The sequence below is a fragment of the Rhinopithecus roxellana genome, chromosome 19 (genome assembly GCF_007565055.1).
Source record: "Rhinopithecus roxellana isolate Shanxi Qingling chromosome 19, ASM756505v1, whole genome shotgun sequence".
Classification (NCBI taxonomy): Eukaryota; Metazoa; Chordata; class Mammalia; order Primates; family Cercopithecidae; genus Rhinopithecus; species Rhinopithecus roxellana.
Genome location: NC_044567.1, coordinates 72,873,581 through 72,889,932, shown reverse-complemented (window position 1 = coordinate 72,889,932; position 16,352 = coordinate 72,873,581). Strand labels below are relative to the sequence as shown.

The following is a 16,352-nucleotide window of genomic DNA, read 5'->3' as shown; positions in this document are numbered from 1 at the left end:
CAGCATAGCCAGCTCACGCATAACTGCTTTGTGGAGCTGTCAAGGCCTGGGCTCTGGGAGAGAGGCACAGGGAGGCCAGGCAAGGAAGGAGTGACCCGGAGGGACAGACCCAGGGGCTAAAGTCCTGATAGGGCAAGAGAGTGCCAGCCCCCTCTTGCCCTATAAGGACCTCCACTGCCACATACAGGCCATGACTGATGCTTAGACAAAGGGCTGGTGACCAGTCCCAGCCCCCAGCCCCAGAACTCCAGGGAATGAATGGGCAGAGAGCAGGAATATGGGACATCTGTGTTTGAGGGGAGGACACCAGGAGGCCTGGGAATGGGGCCTAGTAGGAAATGATAATATAGGCACCCCTGAGGGTACTGAACAGGTTCATTCTCCGCCAAATCCCCAGCACCTTGCAGGTACTTACAGCTGAGTGAGAGAAGGCCTGGGTTATGAAATCAAAAAGTTGGAAAGCAGGTCAGAGGTCATCTGGTACAGCCCTTCCTTTCTTTTTTTTTTTTTTTTTTTTTCCTCTTGAGACAGGGTCTCTTTCTGTTGCCCAGGCTGGAGTGGCGCAAACACAGCTCACTGCAGCCTCAACCTACTGGGCTCAAGCAATCCTTCAGCCTCAGCCTCCCAAAGTGCTTGGATTACAAGCATGAGCCACCCCACCCAGCCCTTTCCTTCCTTTTTTTTTTTTTTTTTTTTTTTTTTTTGAGACGGAGTCTTGCTCTGTCGCCCAGGCTGGAGTGCAGTGGCTGGATCTCAGCTCACTGCAACCTCCGCCTCCCGGGTTCATGCCTTTCTCCTGCCTCAGCCTCCCGAGTAGCTGGGACCACAGGCACCTGCCACCTCATTCGGCTAATTTTTTGTATTTTTAGTAGAGACGGGGTTTCACCGTGTTAGCCATGATGGTCTCGATCTCCTGACCTCGTGATCCGCCCATCTCGGCCTCCCAAAGTGCTGGGATTACAGGCTTGAGCCACCGCGCCCGGCCCTTTCCTTCCTTTTTAATTGATGCATAATGATTGTAAGTATTCATCATGGTCCAACCAACCCCTTCTTGACCCACCTTCCTAGAGAGAGGGTCCTCTTGCTTCAGTGGTCAGGGCCCCAGACCCATGGTCTGGCTCCAGGCACCACCTGCCTCATGCAGGAGTTGGCGTGCCCAGGAAGCTCTGCCTCCGGGCAGTTACCTCAATGGGGTGAGGGGAGCTCTCCCCATAGCTGGGCTGCGGCCCAACCCCACCCCTCAGGCTATGCCAGGGGGCGTTGCCAGGGGCAGCCGGGCTTCGCCAGTCCAGCCCACTCCTTCATAAAGCCCTCGCATCCCAGGAGCGAGCAGAGCCAGGGTAGGATGGAGAGGAGACGCATCACCTCTGCTGCTCGCCGCTCCTACGTCTCCTCGGGGGAGATGATGGTGGGGGGCCTGGCTCCTGGCCGCCGTCTGGGTCCTGGCACCCGCCTCTCCCTGGCTCGAATGCCCCCTCCACTCCCGACCCGGGTGGACTTCTCCCTGGCTGGAGCACTCAATGCTGGCTTCAAGGAGACCCGGGCCAGTGAGCGGGCAGAGATGATGGAGCTCAATGACCGCTTCGCCAGCTACATCGAGAAGGTTCGCTTCCTGGAACAGCAAAACAAGGCGCTGGCTGCTGAGCTGAACCAGCTGCGGGCCAAGGAGCCCACCAAGCTGGCCGACGTCTACCAGGCTGAGCTGCGAGAGCTGCGACTGCGGCTCGATCAACTCACCGCCAACAGTGCCCGGCTGGAGGTCGAGAGGGACAATCTGGCACAGGACCTGGGCACCGTGAGGCAGAAGTGAGGAGGGGATGGGGAAAGGGGGCCTTGTGAGCAGAGGGGGCTGAATCCCCGAGAGAGAGTGCCTGAGAAGTCTCAGGCAAGGGCTGAGCCTCCCTGCTCCCTGGGTCTCCCTACCTCTTGATGGGGCACTATCCTTGCCCCCCAACATGATGGCAGGGACCAGAAACAGGCCAAGGACCCCAGGGATCTGATTCCCACATGCCTTCTGCCAGGGAGCCAGGGTCCCCTCAGCACCTCCCCACTGGGGAAAGCAGTGCAGGAGCGGCTGGGTCCCCAGCAGCTGGGCCCTTGCGTTTCATTCATGGCTGGGCTTTGTGACTGTGGGCAGCGAGCTCACCTATTGTGAGCCTGGGTCCATATAAAGGAGGAGTTGGAAGCAGAGAAGGTTGGTGTCCATGAGGGAGACTGGATTCTGGGGTAAAGGAAGTGAGGGAAAGAGCAGGCAGGCCTGGGTGCAGAGCACAGGTGACTGCCTGCCACCAGCTTGTGACCCCTGTCAAGTCACTTTGACTTGCACAGCTGTGAAGCGGAGCTCATAATAAAATTCATTTCAAAAGGTGGTTACCCGGGATCAGAGGAATCCCCAGGGGCATGGCGCTTCACTGAGCTGACAGCACATGCGTGTGTGCCTTCAAGTGCAGGAGGATGTGTGTGTGTGTGTGTGCAGCAGTGTGTGTACGCTGGTGGATGCGCCTGTGTGAGGAGAAGCAGGTGCACCAACCCTGATAAGGCACCTTAGTAATGAGTTAAGGCAAAAGCCCACATCTGCTCATCCTCCAGATAAGGCCTCTGTCTAAGGCCCCCCAACCCTTACTCCTCCTGCTGCTCTACTGGTCCTGGCTGGGGGTGGTCTCTGTGACAGCTGCCTCCAGGGAGATTGAGGCAGGTAGCCAAGTGTCCTCAGAAGAGCCTGGACCCAGGAATGTGTCCCCCCACTCCAGGCTCCAGGATGAAACCAACCTGAGGCTGGAAGCCGAGAACAACCTGGCTGCCTATAGACAGGTCAGGGAGGTGGAGGGGAGGGGCAGGGGAGGGAGGAAAGGTTGATGGCCACTCACCCAAACACAGCCCCCAAGCTCAGCCCTCCACAGCAATGTGCTGCTCCCCACTGACCCAGAAGGAGGGGTAAGGCAAGGCTGAGGAATGGGGAGGAGGAGCCTGGGGTCCGAGTGGCCCTCTACTCCTTACCCCTCCTGCCACTCCAGGAAGCAGATGAAGCCACCCTGGCCCGTCTGGATCTGGAGAGGAAGATTGAGTCGCTGGAGGAGGAGATCCGGTTCTTGAGGAAGATCCACGAGGAGGTGAGGCCAGGGCAGAGGAAGAAAAGCTCAACACAGAGACTGCAACTGAGAGAGGGAGAGACAGAGACAGAGAGGCTATCCTGTGTCCAAGGCTTAACAGGCTTACTCCCCACCCTCCCAGTCAAGATTGGACTCCTCACCTCCCCCATCTCTTCTGCCTCCTTGGAACTTTTGTCACCACTTTGCCCTCCTTCTTCCATCTTCCTTCAGATAGACATGCGCCCCTCCCAGATAACACTCAAGCCCCTTGCAGTCTCTGAGAGAGACACTCAGAGAGAGGAGAGAAACAAAGATTGGCAGGTAGAGACAGGAAATGAAAGACAGAGAGAAAGGCAGTAAGGGAGACAGAAAGAGATGAGAGAACATTCTAGCCCCTGGCCGAGGGGCAGGAAGAAGGAGACACGATGCTGTGAGGAACCACAGCTGTGGTCTGTACCCTGAGGCCTGGTACCCCTTCTCTCACCCTGGCCAGGAGGTTCGGGAACTCCAGGAGCAGCTGGCCCGACAGCAGGTCCATGTGGAGCTGGACGTGGCCAAGCCAGACCTCACCGCAGCCCTGAAAGAGATCCGCACGCAGTATGAGGCAATGGCGTCCAGCAACATGCATGAAGCTGAGGAGTGGTACCGTTCCAAGGTAGCCCTGCCTGTGGGCCAGCCTGCCTCCTCCAGGCAGTCCTTCTTGCTCCATACAAGAGAATGGGGGAAGGAGGGTGGAAGAAGCTGGGAGAATATCCTCTCCAGGTGACTGACCTTCACCAGAGAAGTGAGATGACTTGCCCAGGGCCACACAGGCACTACTGCTTTCAAAAGTGCCCGTTATTATTACTGCTACTATTGCTATTAGTAGTAGTAGCTGATACTGTTCTGTGCTAAGCTCTGTGCTTTTCATGCATCACCCTACTATGAAGTAGGTGCTGTTCTTTGACAGACGAGAGAGCTGAAGTCCAGAGAGGTTAACTAATTTGCTCAAAGTCACACAGCTCCTAAGTGGTAGAGTTGGATTTCCAACTGTAGCCCATCTCACTTGGGAGCCTGCATTCCATGCCTCTGCCAGTCTGTTTTGGGTTACTGAGCCTCTACCATATGCCAGGCACCCCCCAGGACACAGAGAGGTGTCTGAGCCGGAAGGTGTGATGTTGACGTGCACCCAAACATAGTGCCCGTAGAGAACACCACAGCTCAGAGCTTATATGTAGTGTGGGAGCCAGGAAAGACGCTGTAGGTGGGGCATTTGGGCTAGGCAGGACAGGCAGGCTGTGGACAGGAAGAGAAGAAGGGAGGGCCATTTCTGGTGGAGGACAGAGCCTGGAGTCAGAAAAGCACAGAGAAGCAGAGCCCGAAGATGCTGGCCTAGCCAGTGTACCTAGCTGAGGAGTGTGAGTAGTAGAAGCCACTGGCGTCTGAGCAGGGTGAAGGCCCAATGGGGCTGAGAGGACCTCCCTGCAGGCGGGGGAGAAAGGGCTATTAGAACCCAGGGTGAGGCCAGGCATGGTGGTTCACACCTATAATCCCAGCACTTTGGGAGGCTGAGGCAGGCGGATCACCTGAGGTCAGCAGTTCAAGACTAGCCTGGCTGATATGGCGAAACCCTGTCTCTACTAAAAACACAAAATTAGCCAGGCATGGAGGCACGCACCTGTGTAATCCCAGCTACTTGGGAGGCTGGGGCAGAAGAATTGCTTGAACCTGGGAGACAGAGGTTGCAGTGACCCGAAATTGTGCCACTGCACTCCAACCTGGACTACAAGAGCGAGACTCTGTCTCAAAAAAAAAAAAAAAAAAAAACACCCAGGGCTTCGCTCGCCAAAACCCACTGTCCACTGTGGCAGACGACAGCGTTCAGTCCCACAGATACAGCTGTCAGTGTGGAAGGTTCTGGATTCTGTGGCACTATTCATTCATTCGCTTGCTGACCAGATGTTGTGCTAGGTGCTGAGGTCTGGCAGCCGCTACCTTGCCCGCATCCATGGGTCACAGTTGTTGGGAAAAGTCCCAGCCAGGGCCAACGTCCCGGGGTTGACTGGCGTGCTGGTCACCTCCCTGATCTTCCAGAGCCTGTGCCTGCCCATGGGCCCACACAGTGCCCTATATGTGTCCCCCACCCGCAGCCCCGCGGCCCCAGGCCGCCCTCAGTCTATGGCCCCTCTCCCCATCTAGTTTGCAGACCTGACAGACGCTGCTGCCCGCAACGCGGAGCTGCTCCGCCAGGCCAAGCACGAGGCCAACGACTACCGGCGCCAGTTGCAGTCCTTGACCTGCGACCTGGAGTCTCTGCGAGGCACGGTGAGCGTGGCCAGGGCAGGACGGGGACAGGCGGAGCGGCGACGGCCACCCCAGGAGATGCCAGGGGAGAAGGGCCGGGGCGAGGACCTGGGTCGAGGGCGGGGCCCGAACGTTACCCTCGGGCTAGAGGAGGGGCCTGGGGCCGGGGGCGGGGCCTCGAAGCCTTGCCAAGTCGGGTCGGGGCTCCGCGGGACTGGCCGGCTCCATCCCACAGAACGAGTCCCTGGAGAGGCAGATGCGCGAGCAGGAGGAGCGCCACGCGCGGGAGGCGGCCAGTTACCAAGAGGCGCTGGCGCGGCTGGAGGAAGAGGGGCAGAGCCTCAAGGACGAGATGGCCCGCCACTTGCAGGAGTACCAGGAGCTGCTCAACGTCAAGTTGGCCCTGGACATCGAGATCGCCACCTACAGGAAGCTGCTGGAGGGCGAGGAGAACCGGTGAGCCCTGATCACAGCTCTGGGGACGTCTCCCTGTGGCCTCTCCGTAGAGCTCCCCTTGCCTCCTTCAGGGACTGAGTCTTTTTCAGCCTTGTGTCCAGATCCCTTCCTACCTCAATGCCCAGCACAGTGCCTGCCTCACACACAGCAGGCAGTCACTAGATGTTTGATGAATAAATGGATGGATGGATTCGACCAATATTGAATAGGCCTCAAGGCCAAGGACTTGGGTCACCCTCCAAACTAAGAGGCTTACTCCCCACCCTCCCAGCCAAGATTAGACTCTGCACCTCATGCATCTCTTCTGCCTCCCTGGAACGTTTTTCACCACTTTCTCCTCCCTCTTCCATCTTCCTTTAGATAGACGTGCGCCCCTCCCAGATAACACTCAAGCCTCTTGCAGACTTTTGGAATTCCAGATATCATGTTGGCTGCTGGGGAAAGCTAGGAGATGGAGTTAGACTTTCCTGGCAAGGAAAAGGGTGTTTAAGTTGTTATGATGGCCCTGGACCAAGACCCAGCCTAGGGGTGTCCCAGGCAGCCTGGGCAGCCCTTTCCCTCTGCTTTCTTTCAGGATCACCATTCCTGTGCAGACCTTCTCCAACCTGCAGATCCGAGGTCAGTAGAGCAGGGTCTCATGGGAAGGGCACTGGAGTCCTGCCCCCTCCTCCAGGGCCTGTAGGTTGCTCCGGACTGGGACTGAGGACCAGGGCAAAGGGATCCACGCTCTCCCTGGGGGTCTTTGTGACACCGCAGCACTCCTAGCCAGAGCCTATCATCCCAGGGTACTTCTAGGCGAGACTTGCCGCTGCCTCTGTCCTGCTAGGCCCTGGGTCCCTCTTCCCCTCCCTGCACTTCATTCCACAGCAGAACTGGGTGAGATCTCGACATCTGCCCTGTCTGCAGATCCCTGAGCAAGCACTGCCCTTCTGAGTGTTTTCTGTTTTTGTTTTTTTAACTGCTTGTCACTACAGGGGGCAAAAGCACCAAAGACGGGGAAAATCACAAGGTCACAAGACATCTCAAAAGCCTCACAATACGAGTTATACCAATACAGGCTCACCAGATTGTAAATGGAGCACCGCCAGCTCGCGGTTAGCTGCCTGCCTCTCAGACACGGCGCTTTGCCCAGCTTGACAGGGAGTGAGCCTAACGCACCTCATCCTCCTAATCCTACTGAGCTCCCTCCTCCCAGGTTTCCCCTAAAGGGCCTGGACTGCATCATTTTCCCAGGAACCACAGTGCCCAGGCCAGGACGTGGTACAGAGTAACTTACATTAAACCGGCAGAGCTGGTTAGTGGTAAAGGTGGGGTGAGTCCTTGGGTGCGCAGCTGAGCTGCTCCGGGGCCTCTGAGCAAGCAGCAGCCTCTGTCTCACCTCTTCCCGTCACCGGGAGGGCCCCTTGGGTCTCGTTGTGCCTGGGGGCCAGGCTCTTTGCTTTATTCTTTCATCCCTGAGGCTCCATGGCTCAGCTCAGTGCTGACTCAGTCCAGAGGATTTTTCTCTCAGGACCACTGCTCGTGCAGTGAATAAAGTTTTATGTTCCCTGCTCTTAATGTTAAATATTAGTGAATGTGACATGTTATATTTTTCTCTCTGAGGTGGGGGGAAGAGCTAAATTACTTTTTACTTGCATGTGGCCCTCAAATGATTCTTAGCTAAAGAACAAAATTCCTCTTCTTCTGGGCTAGAATATTTAGGACCACTAGATATGCATGTCCCAGGGCTTAATTTAGCATCGGAAAGGTTAACCAGGCTGACTAGTAGAGGTAATACTGCCAAATCCTAGATAGTCACAGGTCACTAAGGTACAGATAAGTGGCAGAGAGAAGTAGGAAAGAGGAAAGGGGACAGGAAAGGGACCTATGTGTATTGAGCACTAATATGTGCCACATGTTTAACAGCCTTTATTTTAGTTAATTGTCTTCTCTCTCCCACCTACAGAAGTAGGCCCCATCATCCTTATTTTACAGATGAGGAACCTGAGGCTGGGAGAGGTCAATTAACTTGCCCAGAGTCATGTGGCTGGTTGGTGGCTGAGTTGGGACTTCTTTTTTTTTTTTTTTTTTTTTTTTTTGAGACGGAGTCTCGCTCTGTCGCCCAGGCTGGAGTGCAGTGGCCGGATCTCAGCTCACTGCAAGCTCCGCCTCCCGGGTTTACACCATTCTCCTGCCTCAGCCTCCCGAATAGCTGGGACTATAGGCACCCGCCACCTCGCCCGGCTAGTTTTTTTTTTTTGTATTTTTTAGTAGAGACGGGGTTTCAGCGTGTTATCCAGGATGGTCTCGATCTCCTGACCTCGTGATCCACCGTCTCGGCCTCCCAAAGTGCTGGGATTATAGGCTTAAGCCACCGCACCCGGCCAAGTTGGGACTTCTTGAGCTCTGGTCTCCTGATCTCTTCCCTCCCCTCCCCTCCCCTTCCTTCCTTCCACAGAGCATCCCTCTGTCACCCAGGCTGGAGTGCAGTAGTGCAATCTCGGCTCACTGCAACCTCCACCTCCCAGGTTCAAGCAATTCTTGGTCCTCAGTCTCCCGAGTAGCGGGGATTATAGGTGTGAGCCACCACACCTGGCTTTTTCTTTCTTTCTTTCTTTTTTCTTTTCTTTTCTTTTTTGAAAGAGTCTTACTCTGCTGCTCAGACTGGAGTGCAGTGGCGTGATCTCAGCTCACTGCAACCTCCGCCTCCCAGGTTCAAGTGATTCTCCTGTGTCAGCCTCCTGAGTAGCTGGGATTATAGGCACCCATCACTATACCCGGCTAATTTTTGTATTTTTAGTAGAGACGGGGTTTCACCATATTGATCAGGCTGGTCTCAAACTCCTGACCTCAGGCGATCCACCTGCCTAGGTTTCCCAAAGTGCTGGGATTACAGGTGTGAGCTACCATGCCTGGCCTATTTTTTGTATTTTTAGTAGAGGTTTCACCATGTTAGCCAGGGTGGTCTCAAACTCCTGGCCTCAGGTGATCCATCCATCTTGACCTCCCAAAGTGCTGGCATTACAGGTGTGAGCCACCGCACCCTGCCTGGTCTCCTGATTTCAAAGCCTACATGTCCTTCCTCGATGCCATGCTGGATTTTCAGAAACCCAGGTGCCAGGCCAGGGCTTGCAGAGGGGCTGAAATGAAGCCAGGCCAGAAGACAGAGCAGCCAGGACTCTAACTGGACAGAGCAGCTAGGACTTGGGCAGCAGCACTATTGGGATTTGGGGGCTCTCCAGCCCATTTGGAAGAGCCTAGGCTCTCTCTGCCCAGTTGCATAGGTTCTCATACTCATGATGGCGGGGTGCGATGGGGAAGCCGGGCGTGGGAGAGGATGACTCATGCCCTGAAAGTCCATGAGAGGCCTCCTCTCCTCACATCTGCAGAAACCAGCCTGGACACCAAGTCTGTGTCAGAAGGCCACCTCAAGAGGAACATCGTGGTGAAGACCGTGGAGATGCGGGATGGAGAGGTACGGAGGGATTCAGGCCCAGTCAGGCTCTGGCTGGCCCCAGGGATTCTCAAGGCCAGGCCATGGAGGAAAGCCTGGGACTGGCACATAGAAGGTCCCCAGTAACTCCCAGGAGCCCCCCAAGGAATTCTGGAGGAGAGAAAGGAACCTGAATGTAATTCCGTTTCCTCAGTCCCTCCATAGGCTGTTCTAAGGGGAGCCTTGGTACCAAAGCCACTAGATTGGGTCCTAACACACGCTGTCTCTTTCTCACCCTCAAACTCGGGGGCCTGGCTTGCCGGGGATAAAAAGAGAATTAAAGTTAGCAGCTTTCACTTCCAATTCTAGCAGAGACAGTTGGAGATGGGGACAGCTTTCCGTTTCCAGCTTGGTAAAAGGAAACTACCAGGGGAATGGGAAGAGGGGATTTGGCGTATCACCCAGGCCACTTCAACCACAGTGGGAACTCATCTTACTGCAGCAGTTTACCACGTGCCAGGCACGATGCTAAATGCTTTCCCAGTGTTATCTCATCACCCGCTCTGACCACCACGCAAGGCAGCTGTGGTTACTATCAAGAAAAGAAAGACCTGGGAAGTGGGGGACTTGCCCAAGGTTACACAGCTTCATGGTGGTGGACCTGGGGTCTGCAGTGAACTCCTAACTGTTGCACTGTGCATGTTCCCTGTCCCCTGCAGGTCATTAAGGAGTCCAAGCAGGAGCACAAGGATGTGATGTGAGGCAGGACCCACCTGGTGGCCTCTGTCCCATCTCATGAGGAGCCTGAGCAGAAGCAGGATAGTTGCTCCACCTCTGCTGGTGCATTTCCCCAGACCTGAGCTCCCCGCCACCCCAGCTGCTCCCCTCCCTCCTCTATCCCTAGGCCAGCTTGCTGCCCTAGGCTCCGTCAGTATTAGGCCTGCCAGATGGCACCCACCCAGCACCCAGCAACTCCAACTAACAAGAAACTCACCCCCAAGGGGCAGTCTGGAGGGGCATGGCCAGCAGCTTGGGTTAGAATGAGGAGGAAGGAGAGAAGGGGAGGAGAGTGGGGGGGACCTACTACATCGCCCTCCACATCCCTGATACCTGTTGTTACGGAAACTGTTGCCAGAGCTGGAGGTTCTCTCAGGGTATCTGGGAACTGTACCTCTGAGTTTCCTCAGGCTGCTGGAGGAAAACTGAGACTCAGACAGGAAAGGGAAGGCCCCACAGACAAGGTATCCTTGGACAGAGGCTTGTTTTGTTTTTTGTTTTTTATGAGGCGAGGTCTCCTATGCTGCCCAGGCTGACCTTGAACTCCTGGGCTCAAGCAAGTCCTCCCACCTCAGCCTCCTGTGTAGCTGGGATTACAGGCTCGAGCCACCATGCCCAGCTCAGAGGGTTGTTCTTCTAGACTGACCCTGATCAGTCTAAGATGGGTGAGGACGTCCTGCCACATGGGGCAGTCACCTGCCCAGATCCCAGAGGGACCTCCTGAGCGATGACTCAAGTGTCTCAGTCCACCTGAGCTGCCATCCAGGGACCCTGTCTGTGGGCATGCTGTGGGCAGGTGGGAGCTTGATTCTCAGCACTTGGGGGATCTGTCGTGTACGTGGAGAGGGATGGGGTGCTGGGAGGGATACAGGGGGGCTGCCTGGTCCCCAGTGGTGGGTACAGAGAGGGCAAGCCCAGGAGGACTGCCCCGTGCAGACTGGAAGGGACGCTGGTAGAGATGGTGGAGGAGGCAATTGAGACGGCGCTAGGCATCCAAGTAGGGGTTGTGGGTGACCAGTTGCACTTGGCCTCTGGGTTGTGGGAATTAAGGAAGTGACTTATCCTCTTGAAGATGCTGAAACAGGAGAGAAAGGGGATGTATCCATGGGGGCAGGGTATCACTTTGTCCCAGTTTTAAAGGCCTCTTCCTTGCTGTGTCATCCCAGGCCACCCCAGCCTCTGAGCCCCTGGGACTGCTGCTTCTTGACCCCCGTAAGCCACTGCCACACGTCTGACCCTCTCCACCCCGTAGTGAGCGGCTGCTTTTCCTTAAGCCAAGGGCCTCTTGTGGTCCCTTCTTACTCACACACAAAATGTACCCAGTATTTTAGGTAGCGCCATATTTTACAATTTGTAAAACAGGCACGAGCAAAATGAAGACACTGGCTCATATTCCTGCAGCCTGGAGGCCGGGTGCTCAGGGCTGACATGTCCACCCTAGTACCCCCACTCTGCTTTTTAACTGGGCAGACCGGTAAGCAGACTGGTGGGATCTGTGCCCAGAAACGGGACTGGGAGGGCCCACTTCAGGGTTCTCTCCCCTCTAAGACTGAAGGGTCCTTCCCTCTCCCCAAGACTTGGTGTCCTTTCCCTCCACTCCTTCCTGCCGCCTGCTGCTGCTGCTGCTAATCTTCAGGGCACTGCTGCTGCCTTTAGTCGCTGAGGAAAAATAAAGACACATGCTGCGCCCTTCCCCAGAGTGGACTCGGATCTGTTTGTGAGAGGGTGGGACTGGGGCCAAGTGTAGCCTTTGACAAGACCAACTCACTTCTTATTACTGATCATCTCTGGAGCCCATGCCCTCATCAAATCCCACCCGCAGCCAAAGAGGACATACACCAGCTCCCTCCACTCTCTTCTTCCTTTCTTTCCCTGCTACCTGCAACTCAACCAGCACAATCCTCAGAGGCAAGAAAGTAAGGCAGCTCAAACACGATTCAACACTGATCAGTGTTTACCACTGGATAAATCTGAGTTCACGCCTTCCTTCTCTGACCTAAGTGTGAAGTCAGGAAACACATGTACCCTAACTACTTCCATCCTGACCTCAGTCCCCAATCTCCCACCAGTCTCAAGTCCCTCCACTTCTCAGATCAGGCCCCAGACCTGCCCATGAAAACGGGGAGCAGGCTATAACTAACAGATTTGTCCACATGTTCCTACCACACGTCCCACCCCGGGTACCCACCCAGAGACATCTGGTATCATTTAACAAACACATTGAAGGACAACTGGTCGTCAGAGCTGGGCAAAGAGAGATCCTAGGGGGAGAAGTTGGGACAACACTGAAATAAGTAACAGCAGCAGCGACAGAGGTGAATGGTGACGAAGACTGCCGTGATGAACAGGTAGCCTATCAGGGTGAGCTCCACGGCCGAGCGAGTCTCAGGATCCGACAACGAGGCTGGGTAGCGCCCACGAGATGTCACGCCCAGCCGGAAGCCAGCAACTCGCACACCCTGCCTCCAGCAATAGTAGATGCCCCGGTCATCCAGCTGGGTGAAGCGGATGTGGAGCTGGTTGCCGTGGTCAATGAACACCCTCATGGACCTGTTGACACCCTTCAGGTACTGTGTGCGGTAGAGGTGCTGGCGGTCTTTGTCCCAGGCCACCGCATGCTCTGGCCGGGCCCCGGGACAGGAGATGATGAGTCCATGGCCCAGTCTCTGCTGGTGGAACTGAATGGGCACCTGGGGCACCCAGGGCCGGCTGCCCACTTTGGACACATAGTTAATGATGGCCAGCACACCCTCCCGGATGGTCTTCGTCTTCTCACAGGGTACTATGCAGCTCCGAACCAGCAGCTCAGGGGTGTGGTGCCTGGCCTTGGTCTGCAGCTTCCTTGGTACAGCCCTTGAACCACAGGACACCACATCGGGCACCGCCTTGAGGTAGCGTGGGGAGAGGTCTGGGCTCTGCAGGTAGCAGAGGCCGATGCGCCACTGCTCCCCACGCACCCCGCAGCGGTCACAGGGGGTCCATTCCCAGAAGGTGGTGAAGACATGGAGGTGCCCATAGTATTCATCTGCAAAGGGCTCCTGGCCCTCGTCCTGGAAGGTGGCCACCATTCCCTCACTGTTCTGGATGTCCACATCGTAGGCGTAAAAGTAGTCCCCCTTGCGGGTGCCGCAGAAGTACAGGCCCGAGTCCTCAGGCTGAGCCCTGAAAACCAACAGGCTGAACATGCGGATGCTGAAGCGGGTCAGCATGTCGCTGCCCACACGTACCTGGGCTGCCTCTGTCAGCACCCGCCCATCGAAGTCCGTCAGCACTTTGGTGTGGCTGCTACCTAGGTGCTTTTGGTAGAACCAGACTACAGCTGGCACCTCTTCGGGTTTGCAGTGACAGGGAAGCTCAAAGCTCATGTCGGCCAAGTAGGCTGCATTTTCAAACATCAGGAAAGCAGGGCAGGGGGTCTTCTGAAAAATGTTTTCCTTCTCTACAATTTCAAAGGCCTGGAGACTCCCCCATGCCCACAGGAGCACAGTGGTGAGGGCCAGGTGCATGCCTGAAGGAGTGAGGGGTCAGAGGGGCAGGGCAAAACCAAGGCATTAAAGGCTCATGGGGCTCCTAGAAAGCACTGATGAGCCGAGGCCTCTGGAGGAGGAAAGGATTATGCAGCCAGGAAAAGCAGCAACAACTTGCAGAGGAAGTTGCCAAATGCAAGGCAATTTATGCCCAGTGGATGTACAAGATGCCCTTCTAACATTCCAGACCCGATCTTGGGGGGAAAGCCATTCTAGAACCTGGCCTTCACTCCCTTTTCTAGAACATTGGCACTCACCCAAGAACGGGTCAAAGGAAACCGGAATGAGAAGGGTGGGCCGAGGTGCTCAGGCAGGGAAGTCTTCACCTCAGTGCTCCAGGCCCTGCCCTGCCAGCCTGGTGGAAAAATCTTCCCTTTCATCAATCCGGGAAATGGAGGAAACCCGCTCTCCTGCATATCTGGCCATTCAGGAGGCTGGCTGGACCTGAGCTGATGGCTTGGGACTTTCCCAGGCCCAACCTGCACAAGAACTGAGTCTCTAGGGGAAAATTCAACACCTCAAATGAGGTAGCATTTGATCATTTGATTACATGTCCATTCATTGGTTTGGGGCTATAAACATTCTTGTTAAGAGCTGTGGAGATCAGTGTTTGTTTACCATAAAGATTTTGCTTTTTTCTTTTTCTGAGTGGAGGCTGTAACTGGTATAGCCAGCATTTGGTTGGGCACACACTCATCTCTCAAGGCCAGTGGGCTAGAGGCTTGGCAGACTCTAAGAGTGGGGAAAAAACTGCTTTCAACTTCCTGAGTTCTTGACTGTCCGGTGGATACACACAGTTCAAAATAGCGAGACACTGAGGGACTGGAGAAATGGGGAAGACTTGATTCCTATTTTTGCTCTGAAAATTCCAAGTAAGGAAGGGAACTAAGTGTGGGTTTCTTATTACAGTCCTGCAGAACCCCCAAGACAACAACCAAAAAACTGGCTCCAGTGACCACCGGGACCTCTGAGAGTAGCTTGTCGCATCAGTCAACCTGGTACAGCTCCAGCAGCTCCTGCAGGAGCCTCTCCTCCTCCTGGAGCCCACCAGACTGCTCCTCCAGACCCTGCTCCTCCCAGCTGAGCCCCTCCTTCATGGATCTGGGGACGCCCATGGCTTTCAGCTTCTGAAACAAGCCTTTGCAGCTCTCTCTCTCTGCCTGGCTCAGCAGGCTCAGGTTCAGTGTGAAGCGCCCAGTGCTCGCCAGGCTGCGTAGGATCCCCAGCACCGCTGCCCGGTCAGCTGGCTCCACGTGATCAGCCAGTGCCACCAGCAGCTCCCCGAGAAGTCCAAACCCCACATCTGTCTGAAAGAGGCGGCCCAGCTTTGGACCCCCAAGCTGCAGTAGAGTCTGGTAGCGCTCTGGCCCACTTAGCAAGTGTCGTCGCCAATCACGGTAGAAGTCAGCAGAGGTCTCGGGCTGGACGGGGGTTTTCTCCTGAATCACAAAGGAAGGAAAGGGAGTCAGGAGCCCTTCCAGTTGCTCTGTGACAGTGACAGTGAGGAGAACCTGTCAGTCTTCATCTTACTCTCTTCATCCTACTACTCTCTGAGCACTGGGAAGGCTGTGGTCCTTGGGGGCCTCATTTTCAGATGAGGAAGCTGGGGATGAGACAGGGAGGGCTCCCCAAGGAATCCACACCATGATTTGAGATTCTCATTTATACTGGAATTTTCCTATTCAAGAATGGAGACATCGCTCTGGCCTTCAAGAGTAAGTTGGGGTTAACTGTAAGTCGTATGGATGGGTTGATTGGAAATCTCAGGAAGAGAGAAAGGAACTCAAGGATCTGAATGTCGGGGTCTCTCTCTCAACACTGCCACAGGATCATTACACTAGACACTATACAACCCAGAGGCAGAGCAACCCAAATCTGATCTGAGAATGAAAGTCAAAGGTCTAAGGGAAGTGAAGCTTCCTAGCCCAGCTTTCTGACTCTTCTGCCCAGTTCAACTCAGCTTTGCCATCTGCTGTTTGTTTTTCTTTCTGGGATTGGAGGCAGAAACCTATCTGTAGGTTTAACATGACAAATAAAGACGATGTATGTGTGGTTAAAACAAAACAAAACAAAACGAAAAAACAGGATTGAAGCTTTAGGGCAGAGAATCCTGCTGGACTAAAGAGGCAGGGCCTCACCTACCGGGGAGATTTCAGTGGCCACATCCTGGAAGGTCCTTCCCTGAATAGTGTGACAGTTCCAGGGCACAGTTCTCTTTCCTCCCATCTTATCCTTCCGCTCCAGTGGCTTCAGATGTGATGCAAGGACAATACCCCTGTGGGCAAAGGACAGAAATTAGGCAATGGACTTAATGCTGTGTCTGTGGGCGTGAGGCAGCTAGACTTTGCATGGTATAGGATGAACCTGTTACAGACCAATGTGGCCATAATAATAACAATAACCACAGCAATAGCTGACTGCTTTCAAGCACTTCACATGTGTCAGACACTTGCTCAGTCTTACGTGCAAGAACTCATTTAATTATAACAGTTACTGTTTTACAGATAAATAATTGAGACTCAGAGAGGTTAAGGAAATTGCATTAAGATCAAATAGTAGAGGGTGGGGCCAGGAATGAAGCCCAGAATGGTTTGATTTCAGGGTTAACTACTATAGTCCACCATAACAGGAGGGCCTGAGAAAAACGGCAGTGAGCCAACCTGAACTCCTCATAGGAAGCCACCCTCTGTTCCACTGCCCGTAACTTGGCAGCATTCTCCCGTTTGTACTTCTCATCAGCAGTGAGTGCAGCCTGCAGCTCTTTCTCCAAAGCCTTGAAGTCGATGATGTCATTCCTTTCCATGGCCT

At 54.8% G+C, this 16,352-nt stretch overlaps 3 protein-coding genes across 6 annotated transcripts; 1 reads left to right on the top strand and 2 right to left on the bottom strand.

Annotated features, from left to right (window-relative positions):
- The first annotated feature begins 1,281 nt into the window (after positions 1–1,281).
- GFAP (glial fibrillary acidic protein) lies at positions 1,282–11,713 on the top strand. Of its 2 annotated transcripts, XM_010354002.2 has the most exons (9): positions 1,282–1,806; positions 2,751–2,811; positions 3,015–3,110; positions 3,583–3,744; positions 5,268–5,393; positions 5,608–5,828; positions 6,403–6,446; positions 9,197–9,282; positions 9,960–11,713. In XM_010354002.2, the coding sequence occupies exons 1-9, from the start codon at positions 1,346–1,348 to the stop codon at positions 9,999–10,001; spliced, it is 1,299 nt and encodes a 432-aa protein (XP_010352304.1). In that variant the 5' UTR covers positions 1,282–1,345; the 3' UTR covers positions 10,002–11,713. The 2 variants fall into 2 exon arrangements, with proteins under 2 accessions (XP_010352304.1, XP_010352305.1); XM_010354003.2 differs by lacking the exons at positions 9,197–9,282; positions 9,960–11,713 and adding an exon at positions 6,803–7,388.
- Positions 11,714–11,954: 241 nt separating this feature from the next.
- On the bottom strand, positions 11,955–13,523 carry FAM187A (family with sequence similarity 187 member A). Its single transcript, XM_010354028.2, has one exon. It carries the CDS (start codon positions 13,521–13,523, stop codon positions 12,279–12,281), a length of 1,245 nt encoding a protein of 414 aa, XP_010352330.1. The 3' UTR covers positions 11,955–12,278.
- A 1,007-nt stretch (positions 13,524–14,530) lies between these two features.
- Positions 14,531–16,347, bottom strand: CCDC103 (coiled-coil domain containing 103). Of its 3 annotated transcripts, none has more exons than XM_010353999.1 (3): positions 16,205–16,347; positions 15,687–15,819; positions 14,531–14,983 (listed from the first exon to the last, which is right to left on the bottom strand). In XM_010353999.1, the coding sequence occupies exons 1-3, from the start codon at positions 16,345–16,347 to the stop codon at positions 14,531–14,533; spliced, it is 729 nt and encodes a 242-aa protein (XP_010352301.1). The 3 variants fall into 3 exon arrangements, with proteins under 3 accessions (XP_010352301.1, XP_010352302.1, XP_010352303.1); XM_010354000.1 differs by having other exon boundaries at positions 14,949–14,983; positions 15,683–15,819; XM_010354001.1 differs by having other exon boundaries at positions 14,949–14,980; positions 15,683–15,819.
- Positions 16,348–16,352: the final 5 nt, after the last annotated feature.